Below are 16,395 nucleotides of genomic sequence, written 5' to 3'. Positions count from 1 at the left end.
TTGGCTCCCTCTTGGCCTTTGTGCCATTGGCGCAACGAGTCATCTAGTTAATAGGAAAGGTTAGAAAAGTATGATTTGAGATTTACTTCTGCAATCTATGGTGAAGGAGGAACCCATGTATCGGTCGCCGCCCGCAATGAATACCGTCCTACCAGGACCGGTACCGGTGATATCCAGCTCGCTCTCCGGCCCTGGTTACCCTATGGTGAAGACATAAGCCGTCGACTAGACCTCGATGACCTCACAGCTGGGGACGAATGCCTTCAACAGCGGTAGCTCATCGAGCTGGATGCAGAACCAGCGATTCATTTATCAAAGCAACCTGCTGAAGCCTTCCGCCGTGCCGGGATGGGGAGGATCGGGTGCTGGAAAGCAGCAGCCATCACCCTTGGAATGGTATCACCAGCAGCCGCAGGTTCGAGAATGACCCCAGTGATCCCCTTGTGGAGGACTTTGCCTATGGGTCATTCACAGAAAGTGAGACCAAGAAGATCACCGGGGAGAAGCGTCTGGCTGAGATTGTGCAGACAAATCCTAAGAGGGTCAGAAGGTACATGTATATCATCCATTGATTTGTCCTTTCTTCTTTCTATCTAGTGCTAGTCCTTTTAGATTTTAACACGTTCTGCGTAGAAAACATGGAAAGTTACTTTTTTATGAATATGTCTATGTGGTACTATTAGAAAATTCCATGATGGAAAAAAGTAATATTGATTTTTACTTGTGTTTTGTACATATTTCTGACAAAAAAAATGTTTCTAACATATCAATAGCAAAAGTTGAAAAGTTTGATTTTAGACATTGTCATGTGTCATATGTTTCCGAATGAGTGGCGTCATATGTTATTTTCCCTTTGTTGCAAACTTCTGTTCCATCTAATTTGTAGCTATATATCAACATGGCTTGAGTTGAACTTTGTAGATTTTTTTTACCGTCAGTGCATTATGATTCTTTTTGTTATGGATATTGGTAGTGTCATAATATGAAGGTCGAACAAAGTGACACACGAAATACCATGTAGAAGATATATAGTAAATTATCATAATGTCTAGTTTCCTATATATATTACCATGTTTGGAGTCATTGGGTGTCTCCCTCAAAATAATTATTTTTCTTTTTTGTTCTCTAAGAATTTAGCCGAAAAATATATCTCGTCACTGTGTCGTACTTGCATTTTTTAGAGTTAATACTTCAACATAATACTCAAACTTATATTAATTAAAAACATTTCTGTGGAAAATAACGCACATATGATATCATTTCAATTTTATTTACCCATGTGTCATTTTCTCCTTGAAACAATATGTGGTGACTTGTTATCTATGTGGATGCATGTGGTGACTTGTTTATATTTTTTAGTAATATAATACTATAATAGATAGAAGTTTGATTCTTGCAAAATACCCCGAAGACTGCTAACTAATGCGCATGCATTTGTGAAATATATTTGCAGTATCCTTCAAAACCGAAAAAGGTGCACAAATTAGTAATGATGTGGGTTTTCGATTACGAGAAATACAGCTCAGCGGGGTTGGTCAGGTTTGCTGGCTTAGAAGAGTCAAGTGGAAGATGATGCTTTATTTTGCTGTGACGAGGAAGAAAAACTTCACGCATCTGGAGAGAAACTTTACATGTTGGCTCTATTTTCTGGGCATGTAATAACATATATTTTTAGTTTTTGTTCCACTCTTATCAAGATGTTACGGAATAAGTGTTTGCTTTCTTTGTAGTTGTTGTCGCGATGTGCCCAGGGGGAGGAGAACCCTCTTGAACAACTATTTCGTGTCATCAGTTTTCAAAAGTAAATTTTTGGACTGTTGCTACTTCTTCAATTGAGACAAATGATTTATTGATACTCTAATTTCTTAGGTGGTTGGTGCTAGAGAAACAACTATTTATAAGTCATAGCCGAGAACAATCTGATTAGGCTTCAGGATTCATGGAAGAAAAAACAGGACAAAAAACACTTCATCTCACAAAGCTAGCATAAGTGAATGTGAAAAATACATTTTTATGTCGATTGAGCCAATCATTTGAATGTTTTATAAACCGAATCTAGGGCGTAACCACTTGCGTGTAAGCTTTAAGGAATCCCTTATTCTCCCCCGACCGGTTGTCTTCGTCATCCGGACCCTTACCAGTTGCCGCCTGCTCTTCTCTCCCCATCACTCCCGCTTTGTTGTCCTATTTGCTGTCCCCTCCTCTCCGTCTTAGCTCGCCATATTGTCTCTAGCTAACCGCCCTAGCCCCCTTCACTAGTTTTGCCACCACCACCACTCTCTCAACCTGCAGTGTCAAGTCGGATCATTAAAACTCTTAATCCTTGTTTGGGTTATCGTTTTCCTTTAAAATATCCCTATATAAAATAACCGTCTCGGCCCGTTGTTTTGTTTCTGGAAGGAAATTGCATAGTTGTCTGTAAGATAAACATCTGAGTTAAACACCTCTGGTTAAATTACATCGATCCCGAGTGTGGCCTTATTAGGTATCTGCCTAAGCTATTTGTGTCGACAATCATTGTCATTGATGTTAGAGGTGGTTGTGACTACTTTCACACATCCCTTTAGCTCATTGAACTGGCTACAGAAGCAGTCATTTCTTTATCAAAGCAACCCGCGGATGCCTGCTCCTAGTCTGGGATGGGGAGTATCATGTGCTGGAAGCAGACACCATCAACCTTGGAGTGGCCACACCAGCAGCCGTGATGGGACATTCATAGAAAGTGAGATTAAGAAGATCGCATGGGAGAAGCGCCTCACAGAGATTGTGCTCAGAACTCATAAGAGGGTTAGAACTTAGAAGGTATATATAATATCATCCATTCAATTATCCTTTCTTCTTTATATCTAGTGCTAGTCATTTTGGATTTTAACATGTTCTCTGGTACAAAACTTAGGAAGTAATTTTTTATGAATATGTTTCCGTGAAACTATTTAGTAGGTACAAATATTAGATTCTATGATTTGAAAAGTAATATTGATTTACTTGTGCACTACCATGTGGAACACATGGTATGCAATCCAAACTTGATGAAGAAAAGATTTACTTATGCAGTCTAAGTGCTTTTACATATTATTAGCAAAGTTTAGAAAAGTTTGATTTGAGACAGTGTTAGTTGCCACCTATTTCTGAATGAATGAGCAATATGTATTATTGTTCCGAGCTAGTTATTCTCCCTTGTTGCAAATTTTTGTTCCATTTAATTTGTACCTATAGCAACCTCGATTTGACTTGTGTGTTGTATACATATTAATTTCAAGTTTGATCATTAAATTTATAATCAACAGTTTAGATATTTAAGCCTATGTTGAATCACATGATGACTTTGTCGTCTTTTGTTATAATATAATTGATAGGTAAACGTTTGATATTCTTGGAAATTACCTGAATATTGTGCTAACAATGTCCATTCTCCCGTGAAATCTATTTGGAGTATCTTTTAAATCTAGAGAGGTACACAGACGAGTAATGATGTAGTCGATATAGGCTTGTAATTTTGAGGAATGCAACTCAATAGGTCGAGCATGTTGCTACAAGGCGCTCAAGATTGCTAGCTAGAAGAGGCAATTTGGATATGTTGTTTCCGTTTTCTCTCATGACAAAGTAAGCAAAACTTCTGGTGTTGGACGAGTGAAACTTTCCTGTAACTGGTTTCGTTTTCCGGGCGTGTGCTGGAGGTTTCTAGTTTATGTTCCAGTCTTGTCTAAAAATTGTGGAAAACGTGTTTGCTTTCATTCTAATGGTTGTTGCGATGTGCTCATGAAGGGGGAAAACTTCTCGAGGGACGAGGACCCTTTTGATTGACTATTTTGTTTTATCAGTTTCTAAAACAAAAAATATCTTTTTTTTTATTTCCTAGGTGGTCAGCGACTAAGAGAGGCATCTGATTAGACTTTGGTATTCATGACAGTAAAATGAGATGAAAAAAATATCGTGTAACATCTACCATAACCGACTGGGAAAATGTATTTCTATGTCGACTAAGCAATAATCATTTGAATGTTTTATAGGATGAGGCTAAGGTATGATCGCTCGTGTGTAAGCTTTAGGTGCAATCCAGCGTTCTCCCTTGACCATTTCCTTCTTCCTCCTGCCCCTTCCTCGTTATTGCCCGCCCCTCTATCCCGCACCACTCCCGCCTTGTTGTACTCTTTATTGCCCCCACCTATACATCCTCACCATCTTTTTTATAACTGGCCCAGTCCCCTTCCCTATGCCTACAACAGTGCTACCACCACCATTAATTGTCTTATTTTGTACCGTCAAATTGCAGCGTCGTCGCTCTTACTATAGGCATACGACCAAGCTGCCAGTGAGGCAGTGACCACCATCATTGTTATCGTTATCCGTGGTGGTTCACTACTTTGCCACAACCCTTCGATGCCCTTCTTCCATCTCACTTCCTCCTCTTCTCGTGTCTCACTTTTTCCTGTTGGGGAACGTAGTAATTTCAAAAAAATTCCTACGTACACGCAAGATCATGGTGATGGCATAGCAACGAGAGGGGAGAGTGTTGTCCACGTACCCTCGTAGACCATAAGCGGAAGCGTTATGATAACGCGGTTGAGGTAGTCGTACGTCTTCACGATCCGACCGATCCAAGTACTGAACGTACGGCACCTCCGAGTTCAGCACACGTTCAGCTCGATGATGATCCCCGTGCTCCGATCCAGCAAAGCTTCGGGGATGAGTTCCGTCAGCACGACGGCATGGTGACGATGATGATGCTCTACCGGCGCAGGGCTTCGCCTAAACTCCGCGACGATATGACCGAGGTGGAATATTATGGAGGGGGGCACCGCACACGGCTAAGGAACGATCCGTAGATCAACTTGTGTGTCATGGGGTGCCCCCTGCCCCCGTATATAAAGGAGCCAGGGGGGAGGAGGCGGCCAGCCAAGGAGGGCACGCCAAGGGGGGAGTCCTACTCCCACCAGGAGTAGGACTCCCTTCTTTCCTAGTTGGAATAGGAGAAGGGGGGGAAAGAGGAGGAAGAGGGGAAGGAAAGGGGGGCGCCGCCCCCCTTCCCTTGTCCTATTCGTACTAGGAAGGGGAGGGGCGCGCGGCCCCTTCCTGCCTCCTTCCCTCTTCTCCCTCGAGGTCCATGTAGGCCCAATAACCCCCCGGGGGGTTCCGGTAACCTCCCGGTACTCCGGTAAAATGCCGATTTCACCCGGAACGATTCCGATGTCCAAATATAGGCTTCCAATATATCAATCTTTATGTCTCGACCATTTCGAGACTCCTCGTTATGTCTGTGATCACATCTGGGACTCCGAACAAACTTCGGTACATCAAAACTTATAAACTCATAATAAAACTGTCATCGTAACGTTAAGCGTGCGGACCCTACGGGTTCGAGAACTATGTAGACATGACCTAGAACTATTCTCGCTCAACAACCAATAGCTGAACCTGGATGCCCATATTGGTTCCTACATATTCTACGAAGATCTTTATCGGTCAAATCGCATAACAACATACGTTGTTCCCTTTGTCATCGGTATGTTACTTGCCCGAGATTTGATCGTCGGTATCCAATGCCTAGTTCAATCTCGTTACCGGCAAGTCTCTTTACTTGTTCCGTAATGCATCATCCCGTAACCAACTCATTTGGTCACATTGCTTGCAAGGCTTATAATGATGTGCATTACCGAGAGGGCCCAGAGATACCTCTCCGACAATCGGAGTAACAAAACCTAATCTCGAAATACGCCAACTCAACATGTACCTTTGGAGACACCTGTAGTACTCCTTTATAATCACCCAGTTACGTTGTGACGTTTGGTAGCACCCAATGTGTTCCTCCGGTAAACGGGAGTTGCATAATATCATAGTTACAGGAACATGTATAAGTCATGAAGAAAGCAATAGCAACATACTAAACGATCAAGTGCTAGGCTAACGGAATGGGTCATGTCAATCACATCATTCTCCTAATGATGTGATCCCATTAATCAAATGACAACACATGTCTATGGTTAGGAAACATAACCATCTTTGATTAATGAGCTAGTCAAGTAGAGGCATACTAGTGACTATATGTTTGTCTATGTATTCACACATGTATCATATTTCCGGTTAATACAATTCTAGCATGAATAATAAACATTTATCATGAAATAAGGAAATAAATAATAACTTTATTATTGCCTCTAGGGCATATTTCCTTCAGTCTCCCACTTGCACTAGAGTCAATAATCTAGTTCACATCGCTATGTGATTTAACACCAATATTCACATCTGCATGTGATTAATACCCATAGTTCACATCATCATGTGATCAACACCCAAAGGGTTTACTAGAGTCAATAATCTAGTTCACATCGCTATGTGATTAACACCCAAAAGAGTACTAAGGTATGATCATGTTTTGCTCGTGAGAGAAGCTTAGTCAACGAGTCTGTCATATTCAGAGTCGTATGTATTTCGCAAATATTCTATGTCCACAATGCTTTGCACGGAGCTACTCTAGCTAATTGCTCCCACTTTCAATATGTATCCAGATTGAGACTTAGAGTCATCTGGATTGGTGTAAAAGCTTGCATCATTGTAACTTTAACGATGGGCTCTTTTATCACCTCCATAATCGAGAAACATTTCCTTAGTCCTCACTAAGGATATTCTTGACCCATGTCCAGTGATCTACTTATTAGATCAAAATTGTATTCCTTTGCCAAACACAGAGCAAGGTATACAATAGGTCTGGTTCACAGCATAGCATACTTTATAGAACCTATGACTGAGGCATAGGGAATGACTTTTCATTCTCTTTCTATTTTCTGCAATGGTCGGGTCTTGAGTCTTACTCAACTTCACACCTTGTAACACAGGCAAGAACTCCTTCTTTGACTATTCCATTTTGAACTATTTCAAAAATTTATCAAGGTATGTACTCATTGAAAAATCTTATCAAGCGTCTTGATCTATCTATATAGATCTTGATGCTCAATGTGTAAGTAGCTTCACCGAGGTCTTGCTTTGAAAAACTCTTATTCAAGTATCCTTTCATGCTATCCAGAATTTCCATATCATTTCCAATTAACAATATGTCATCCACATATAATATTAGAAATGCTACAGAGCTCCCACTCACTTTCTTGTAAATACATGCTTCTTCAAAAGTCTGTATAAAACCATATGCTTTGATCAACTCATCAAAGCATATATTACAACTCCGAGATGCTTGCACCAGTCCATAGATGGATCGCTGGAGCTTGCACAATTTGTTAACACCTTTAGGATTGACAAAACCTTCTGGCTGCATCATATACAACTCTTTTTTAATAAATCCATTAAGGATTACAGTGTTGTTATCCATTTGCCAGATTTCATAAGATGCGGCAATTGCTAACATGATTCAGACAGACTTTAAGCATCGATACGAGTGAGAAAATCTCATCGTAGTCAACACCTTGAACTTTGTCAAAAACCTTTTTCGACAAGTCTAGCTTTGTAGATAGTAACACTACTATCAGCGTCTGTCTTCCTCTTAAAAATCCATTTAATCTCAATGGCTTGCCGATCATCGGGCAAGTCAACCAAAGTCCATACTTTGTTCTCATACATGGATCCCATCTCAGATTTCATGGCCTCAAGCTATTTTGCGGAATCTGGGCTCACCATCGCTTCTTCATAGTTCGTAGGTTCATCATGATCTAGTAGCATGACTTCCAGAACAGGATTGCCGTACCACTCTGGTGCGGATCTTACTTGGTTTACCTACGAGATTCGGTAGTAACTTGATCTGAAGTTACATGATCATCATCATTAGCTTCCTCACTAATTGGTGTAGTAGTCACAGGAGCAGATTTCTGTGATGAACTACTTTCCAATAAGGGAGAAGGTACAATTACCTTATCAAGTTCTACTTTCCTCCCACTCACTTCTTTCGAGAGAAACTCCTTCTCTGGAAAGGATCCATTCTTAGCAACGAATGTCTTGCCTTCGGATCTGTGATAGAAGGTGTACCCAACTTTCTCCTTTGGGTATCCTATGGAGACACATTTCTCCGATTTGGGTTTGAGCTTATCAGGATGAAATTTTTTCACATAAGCATCGCAACCCCAAACTTTAAGAAATGACAACTTTGGTTTCTTGCCAAACCACAGTTCATACTGTGTCGTCTCAACGGACTTAGATGGTGCCCTTTTAACGTGAATGCAGCTATCTCTAATGCATAACCCCAAAACAATAGTGGTAAATCAGTAAGAGACATCATAGATCGCACCATATCCAATAAAGTGCGGTTACGACATTCAGACACACCATAACGTTGTGGTGTTCCAGGTGGTGTGAGCTGTGAAACTATTCCACATTGTTTTAATTGAAGACCAAACCCGTAACTCAAATATTTGTCTCCGCAATCAGATCGCAGAAACTCTATTTTTTTTGTTACGATGATTTTCTACTTCACTCTGAAATTCTTTGAACCTTTCAACTATTTCAGACTTATGTTTCATCAAGTAGAGATACCCATATCTGCTCAAATCATCTTGTGAAAGTCAGAAAATAACGATACTTGCCACGAGCATCAACACTCATTGGATCGCATACATCGGTATGTATTATTTTCAATAAGTCAGTAGCTCGTTCCATTGTTCCGGAGAACGGAGTTTTAGTCATGTTGCCCAAAAGGCACGGTTCGCAAGCATCAAATGATTCATAACCAAGTGATTCCAAAAATCCATCTTTATGGAGTTTCTTCACGCGCTTTACACCGATATGACCCAAATGGCAGTGCCACAAATAAGTTGCACTATCATTATTAACTTTGCATCTTTTGGCATCAATATTATGAATATGTGTATCACTACGATCGAGATCCAACAAACTATTTTCATTGGGTGTATAACCATCGAAGGTCTTATTCATGTAAACAGAATAACAATTATTCTTTAACTTCAAATGAATAACCGTATCGCAATAAACATGATCAAATCATATTCATGCTCAACGCAAACGCTAAATAACATTTATTTAGGTTTAACACTAATCTCGAAAATATAGGGAGTGTGTGATGATGATCATATCAATCTTAGAACTATTTCCAACACTCATCGTCACTTCCCCTCAACTAGTCTCTGTTTATTATGTAACTCCTGTTTCGAGTTACTAATCTTAGCAACCGAACAAGTATCAAATACTCAGGGGCTACTATAGACACTAGTAAGGTACACATCAATAACCTGTATATCAAATATACCCTTGTTCACTTTGCCATCCTTCTTATCCACCAAATATTCAGGGCATTTCTGCTTCTAGTGACCATTCCCTTTGCAGTGTAAGCACTCAGTTTCAGGCTTTGGTCTTCTTCACGGGAGTGACAACTTGTTTGCCATTCTACTTGAAGTTTCCCTTTCTTTCCCTTTGCCCGTTTTTTGAAACTAGTGATCTTTATCAATCATCAACACTTGATGCTCTTTCTTGATTTCTACCTTCGTCGATTTCAACATCATGAAGAGCTCAGGAATCGTTTACGTCATCCCTTGCATACTATAGTTCATCACGAAGTTCTAGTAACTTAGTGATGGTGACTAGAGAATTCTGTCAATCACTATCTTATCTGGAAGATTAACTCCCACTTGATTCAAGCGATTGTAGTACCCAGACAATCTGAGCACATGCTCACTAGTTGAGCGATTCTCCTCCATCTTTTAGCTATAGAACTTGTTGGAGACTTCCTATCTCTCAACTCGGGTATTTGCTGGAAATATTAACTTCAACTCCTGGAACATCTCATATGGTCCATGACGTTCAAAACGTCTTTGAAGTCCCGATTCTAAGTCGTTAAGCATGGTGCTCTAAACTATCAAGTAGTCATCATATTGAGCTAGCCAAACGTTCATAACGTCTGCATCTGCTCCTGCAATAGGTCTGTCACCTAGCGGTGCATTAAGGACATAATTCTTCTGTGCAGCAATGAGGATAAACCTCCGATCACGGATCCAATCCGCATCATTGCTACTAATATTTTTCAACATAATTTTCTCTAGGAACATATCAAAATAAACATATGAAAGCAACAACGCAAGCTATTGATCTACAACATAATTTGCAAAATACTACTAGGACTAAGTTCATGATAAATTTAAGTTCAACTAATCATATTACTTAAGAACTCCCACTTAGACAGACATCTCTCTAGTCATCTAAGTGATCACGTGATCCAAATCAACTAAACCATGTCCGATCATCACGTGAGATGGAGTAGTTTTCAATGGTGAACATCACTATGTTGATCATATCTAGTATATGATTCACGCTCGACCTTTCGGTCTCCGTGTTCCGAGGCCATATCTGTATATGCTAGGCTCGTCAAGTTTAACCTGAGTATTCCGCGTGTGCAACTGTTTTGCACCCGTTGTATTTGAACGTAGAGCCTATCACACCCGATCATCACGTGGTGTCTCAGCATGAAGAACTTTCGCAACGGTGCATACTTAGGGAGAACACTTCTTGATAATTAGTGAGAGATCATTTTAAAAAGCTACCGTCAAACTAAGCAAATAAGATGTATAAAAGATAAACATCATATGCAATCAAAATATGTGACATGATATGGCCATGATCATCTTGCGCCTTTTGATCTCCATCTCCAAAGTACTGTCATGATCTCTATCGTTACCGGCACGACACCATGTTCTTCATCATCTTGATCTATATCAATGTGTCGTCACATGGTCGTCTCGCCAACTATTGCTCTTGCAACTATTGCTATCGCATAGTGATAAAGTAAAGCAATTATTTGGCACTCGCATCTTATGCAACAAAGAGACAACCATAGGCCTTCTGCCAGTTGCCGATAACTTCAACAAAACATGATCATCTCATACAACAACTTATATCTCATCACGTCTTGACCATATCACATCACAACATGCCCTGCAAAAACAAGTTAGACGTCCTCTACTTTGTTGTTGCAAATTTTACGTGGCTGCTACGGGCTGAGCAAGAACTGTTCTTACCTACGCATCAAAACCACAACGATAGTTCGTCAAGTTAGTGCTGTTTTAACCTTCGCAAGGACCGGGCATAGCCACACTCGATTCAGCTAAAGTGAGAGAGACAGACACCCGCCAGCCACCTTTAAGCACAAGTGCTCGTAACGGTGAAACCAGTCTCGCGTAAGCGTACGCGTAATGTCGGTCCGGGCCGCTTCATCTCACAATACCGCCGAACCAAAGTATGACATGCTGGTAAGCAGTATGACTTGTATCACCCACAACTCACTTGTGTTCTACTCGTGCATATAACATCAACGCATAAAACCTAGGCTCGGATGCCACTGTTGGGGAACGTAGTAATTTCAAAAAAAATTCCTACGTACACGCAAGATCATGGTGATGGCATAGCAACGAGAGGGGAGAGTGTTGTCCACGTACCCTCGTAGACCGTAAGAGGAAGCGTTATGATAACGCGGTTGATGTAGTCGTACGTCTTCACGATCCGACCGATCCAAGTACCGAACATACGGCACCTCCGAGTTTAGCACACGTTCAGCGCGATGACGATCCCCGGGCTCCGATCCAGCAAAGCTTCGGGGATGAGTTCCGTCAGCACGACGGCGTGGTGATGATGATGATGCTCTACCGGCCCAGGGCTTCGCCTAAACTCTGTGACGATATGACCGAGGTGGAATATGGTGGAGGGGGGCACCGCACACGGCTAAGGAACGATCCGTAGATCAACTTGTGTGTCATGGGGTGCCCCCTGTCCCCGTATATAAAGGAGCCAGGGGGGAGGAGGCGGCCGGCCAAGGAGGGCACGCCAAGGGGGGAGTCCTACTCCCACCGGGAGTAGGACTCCCTTCTTTCCTAGTTGGAATAGGAGAAGGGGGGGAAAGAGGAGGAAGAGGGGAGGGAAGGGGGGGGGCGCCGCCCCCCTTCCCTTGTCCTATTCGGACTAGGAAGGGGAGGGGCGCGCGGCCCCTTCCTGCCTCCTTCCCTCTTCTCCCTCGAGGCCCATGTAGGCCCAATAACCCCCCGGGGGGTTCCGGTAACCTCCCGGTACTCCGGTAAAATGCCGATTTCACCCGGAACGATTCCGATGTCCAAATATAGGCTTCCAATATATCGATCTTTATGTCTCGACCATTTCGAGACTCCTCGTTACGTCCATGATCACGTCTGGGACTCCGAACAAACTTCGGTACATCAAAACTTATAAACTCATAATAAAACTGTCATCGTAACGTTAAGCGTGCGGACCCTACGGGTTCGAGAACTATATAGACATGACCTAGAACTATTCTCGGTCAATAACCAATAGCGGAACCTGGATGTCCATATTGGTTCCTACATATTCTACGAAGATCTTTATCGGTCAAACCGCATAACAACATACGTTGTTCCCTTTGTCATCGGTATGTTACTTGCCCAAGATTTGATCGTCGATATCCAATGCCTAGTTCAATCTCGTTACCAGCAAGTCTCTTTACTCGTTCCGTAATGCATCATCCCGTAACCAACTCATTTGGTCACATTGCTTGCAAGGCTTATAATGATGTGCATTACCGAGAGGGCCCAGAGATACCTCTCCGACAATCGGAGTTACAAAACCTAATCTCGAAATACGCCAACTCAACATGTACCTTTGGAGACACCTGTAGTACTCCTTTATAATCACCCAGTTACATTGTGACGTTTGGTAGCACCCAAAGTATTCCTCCGGTAAACGGGAGTTGCATAATCTCATAGTTACAGGAACATGTATAAGTCATGAAGAAAGCAATAGCAACATACTAAACGATCAAGTGCTAGGCTAACGGAATGGGTCATGTCAATCACATCATTCACCTAATGATGTGATCCCATTAATAAAATGACAACACATGTCTATGGTTAGGAAACATAACCATGTTTGATTAATGAGCTAGTCAAGTAGAGGCATACTAGTGACTATATGTTTGTCTATGTATTCACACATGTATCATATTTCCGGTTAATACAATTCTAGCATGAATAATAAACATTTATCTTTAAATAAGGAAATAAATAATAACTTTATTATTGCCTCTAGGGCATATTTCCTTCATTCCCTCCATCCACCTTCTTCCTCTTCCTCCCTGCCAAGATTTATTGCCTCCCAAGCCTAGACACACATCAATTTAGCATTTATATCGATAAGACTAGGGATCAAATGTTTGGTATGTACATAATTCAATTTTTATCTTTTTTATTTTCTAATGGATATATATGTTTGCATGGTATAGTTGATTGTCATATAGCTGAAAATGACGAGGAGGATTAGGTGCTGGAAGCAGCAACCACCGCCCTTGGAGTGGTCACACACTCACACTAGTAGCTGCAGGTTCAAGAATGACGCCAGTGATCCCCTTGTGGTGGACTTTGTCGAATTCACAGAAAGTGAGGTTAATTAAGAAGATCACGGGAGAAGCACCTCACAGCGATTGTGCTAACAAATCCTAAGAGCGTTAGAAGGTACATATAATGTCAATCATTCCTTTGTCCTTCTTTATATCTACGGCTAGCCATTTCAGATTTTAACACGTTCTTTGGTACATAACTTAGGGAGTAATTGTGGCACCCCGGCTCAAAGAAACTAGAACGCCCCGTATTCCAGCCCAGAGATCGAGATGAAGTCTTCTGAAATACGGCACTGCTTGACATAAAACAAATCAGCTCTTATTACAAAGGATAAATACAAAGGTCTGATGTTACAAAGGTTCACATCAGCACGATGACACTACGCCTGCGATACTACACTTGCTCTATGCTAGCAGCGGAACAACTCGTAGCAGCGGAAATCTTCTAGCAGTGGAACAACGACGAAGGTGGTGAACTGCACGCCACAGGGACTCTGGCTGGGACACGATCTAGCTCGCACTGACGGAAACCTCAACAAACAATCAATCATGGCATCACCTTCAATCTGGCATGACACGCCAGGTCAGCACATTGAATGTACTTGCAAGCTCACAACGACTAAAAACATCAAGGCAAGACAACAACATAGCATTAAGCAAAGCCTCATGATATGGACATATAAAGATGCTATAAAAAGCACATACCAAATGGACAAGCCAAAATGGTACTTGCTTCACAAACATCATTTCTGTCCAGAAACTTGAAATAATTTTGGTTATCAAATGGATCAATGAAATGATCCCAAATTGGGTGGAGAGATGTTTTATGGGTAGGACCATGATCTGGTAATTTATTAGAATTTTTGAAGCAATAGAAAATACACTTGCTTCACAACCTAAAAATATTGCCAAAATCAAAGATTTGGTCATGTGCTCATATAGATGATTGGATGGGGCTGCAAATTGGTGGAGGGGATTAATATGAGCATATTAAGGAGTGTGCAAAAGTTCAACTCATTTGGATGCACCAAGCTAGTACTTCCTTCACAAAGCCTTCTATCAGACAGAAACTTTGAAAAATTACTGAGGAAGATTAGCTAAGCAAATGAGGTTGAATGTTTGCATGAGGCAATGATTTGTACATATAAGCATGCCCAAAAAGTTTGGGGGCAACTAGGAAAATATAAATGACACTTCCTTCACAAAGTGGCATTTAGGGCAGAATAGAAAATGGAATATTGGGGAATTATTTTTGAACTGGCCAAGGAAATGTTTGGGCATATTTGAGCTATATATGACCCAAAGGAATTATGAGAATTATTTGGAAATTTTTGGATGGACAAAAATATAGGTTGCTTCACAACCTAGGCAGATGGGGTTATTCCTTTAATAGAAAAAGGAACATTCCCTAGGAAAGGATTTCTAGGGTTTGGTCAAGGAGTGAAGTGACATGATCTTGGCAAAGTTTTGAGGATGAGGAGCCACTTGGGAGAGGGAATGGGGATGATTTCCCAGGTGCCAAGGCCACAGAACCACTCCAAAAAAAAAAACAGAGCAAAACCAAATAAATCAAAAGTAAAAGAAAAGGGCCAAAAGCCAGGCTGTTACAGTAATTTTTTTACGAATATTTTTCCATGGTACTATAGTAGGTACAATTATTTGAAAAATTCCATGATTTGAGAATTAATATAGATTTACGTGTGCACCATGAGGAACACATGGTAAGCAATCCAAACTTGATGAAAGAAGATCTACTTAAGCACTCGGTGTTTTTTGCATATTAATACCAGAGGATAGATAAGTTTGATTTCATACGATTGTTCTGAATTAGTTATTTTCCCTTGTTGCAAACTTTTATTCCATTTAGTTTATAGTTATAGCAACCTTGATTTGACTTGTGTGTTGTACACATACTAATTTTCGAGTCTGGCCATAAATTTATAATCAATAATTTAGATATTATAGCCTATGTTGAATCACATGATGACCTATTCATCTTTTTTTCAATAACATAATAGATACATTTATTTTTGATTCTCGGTAATTACCTAAATATTGTGCTAACTAATGTCTATGCTCCTATGAAATCTATTTGCAGTATCCTTCAAAACTGGAGAGGTGTACTGATGAATAATTTTGTAATCGATACAGGTTGTAATTCCGAGGAATGCAAGTCAACATGTAAAGGCAGCTATGCATGGCGCTAAAGAATATTGTCTAGAAGAGGCAAGTTGGAGATATTGTTTCAGTTTTCCTATCATGACAAAGGAAGCAAAACTTCTCGCACTGGATGAGTGGAACTTTCCCTATAACATGTTCCTTTTTCCGGGTATGTGATGAATCTTTTTTATTTTATGTTCTAGTCTTGTCTGAAATTGTGAAAACAATGTTTGCTTTCATTGTAATGGTGTGGCAATGTGCTTCTAAGGGGTGGGGGGTTTACTCAAGGGAGGAGAATCCTTTTGAACAACTATTAAGAAGAAGCATATGATTAGACTTTGTTATTCATGTTACAAAAATGGGACGAAAGAATATCATCTGACATCTATCATAATCAACTGAAAAAAATGTATTTCTATGTTGACTGAGCCATGATCATTTGAATGATTTATATGACAAAGCAAAGGTGTGGCCACTCATGTGTACGCTTTAGGGCATGGGCCGTCATTCTTTGCCGACCATTTGCTTCTTCCTCCTGCCCCTTACTATTGTCGGCGGCTACTCTCTCCCCCATCACTCCCTCCTTGCCATCCTTTTTACCGCCCCTCCTCTCAATCATCGCCATCTTTTTTATAATCACCTCAGCCCCTTCCCTATGTCTGCTATAGTGCCACCACCACCATTGCCTCAGCTTGTGGTGTCAAATTGTAGAGTTGCCCCTCTTATTATAGGCATATGACTAAGTTGCCAATGACGTATTTACCACCATCATTTGCATCGCTATCTGTGGTGGTTCACTACTTTTCCATAGCCCTTTGTGACCCTTCTTCTTTCTCACTTCTTCTTCTTCTTCTTCTTCTTCTTCTTCTTCTTCTTCTTCTTCTTCTTCTTCTTCTTCTTCTTCTTCT

At 40.9% G+C, this 16,395-nt stretch overlaps 1 protein-coding gene across 1 annotated transcript; it reads left to right on the top strand.

Annotated features, from left to right (window-relative positions):
• Positions 1 to 36: 36 nt before the first annotated feature.
• On the top strand, positions 37 to 1,681 carry LOC119310280. Its single transcript, XM_037586082.1, has 2 exons — positions 37 to 550; positions 1,454 to 1,681. The coding sequence occupies exons 1-2, from the start codon at positions 349 to 351 to the stop codon at positions 1,657 to 1,659; spliced, it is 408 nt and encodes a 135-aa protein (XP_037441979.1). The 5' UTR covers positions 37 to 348; the 3' UTR covers positions 1,660 to 1,681.
• The last annotated feature ends 14,714 nt before the right edge of the window (positions 1,682 to 16,395 follow it).

Source organism: Triticum dicoccoides, chromosome 1B, assembly GCF_002162155.2.
Source record: "Triticum dicoccoides isolate Atlit2015 ecotype Zavitan chromosome 1B, WEW_v2.0, whole genome shotgun sequence".
NCBI lineage: Eukaryota > Viridiplantae > Streptophyta > Magnoliopsida > Poales > Poaceae > Triticum > Triticum dicoccoides.
Note: the sequence above shows the minus strand (reverse complement) of the source record. Positions and strands in the feature narration are given on the sequence as shown.

Excerpts from the sequence above, each read along its gene's own strand:
- LOC119310280 (XM_037586082.1), top strand. The coding sequence starts at position 349 with ATGGGGAGGATCGGGTGCTGGAAAGCAGCAGCCATCACCCTTGGAATG. Across the intron at positions 551-1,453 it reads AATCCTAAGAGGGTCAGAAG|TATCCTTCAAAACCGAAAAA; the intron begins GTACATGTATAT and ends ATATATTTGCAG.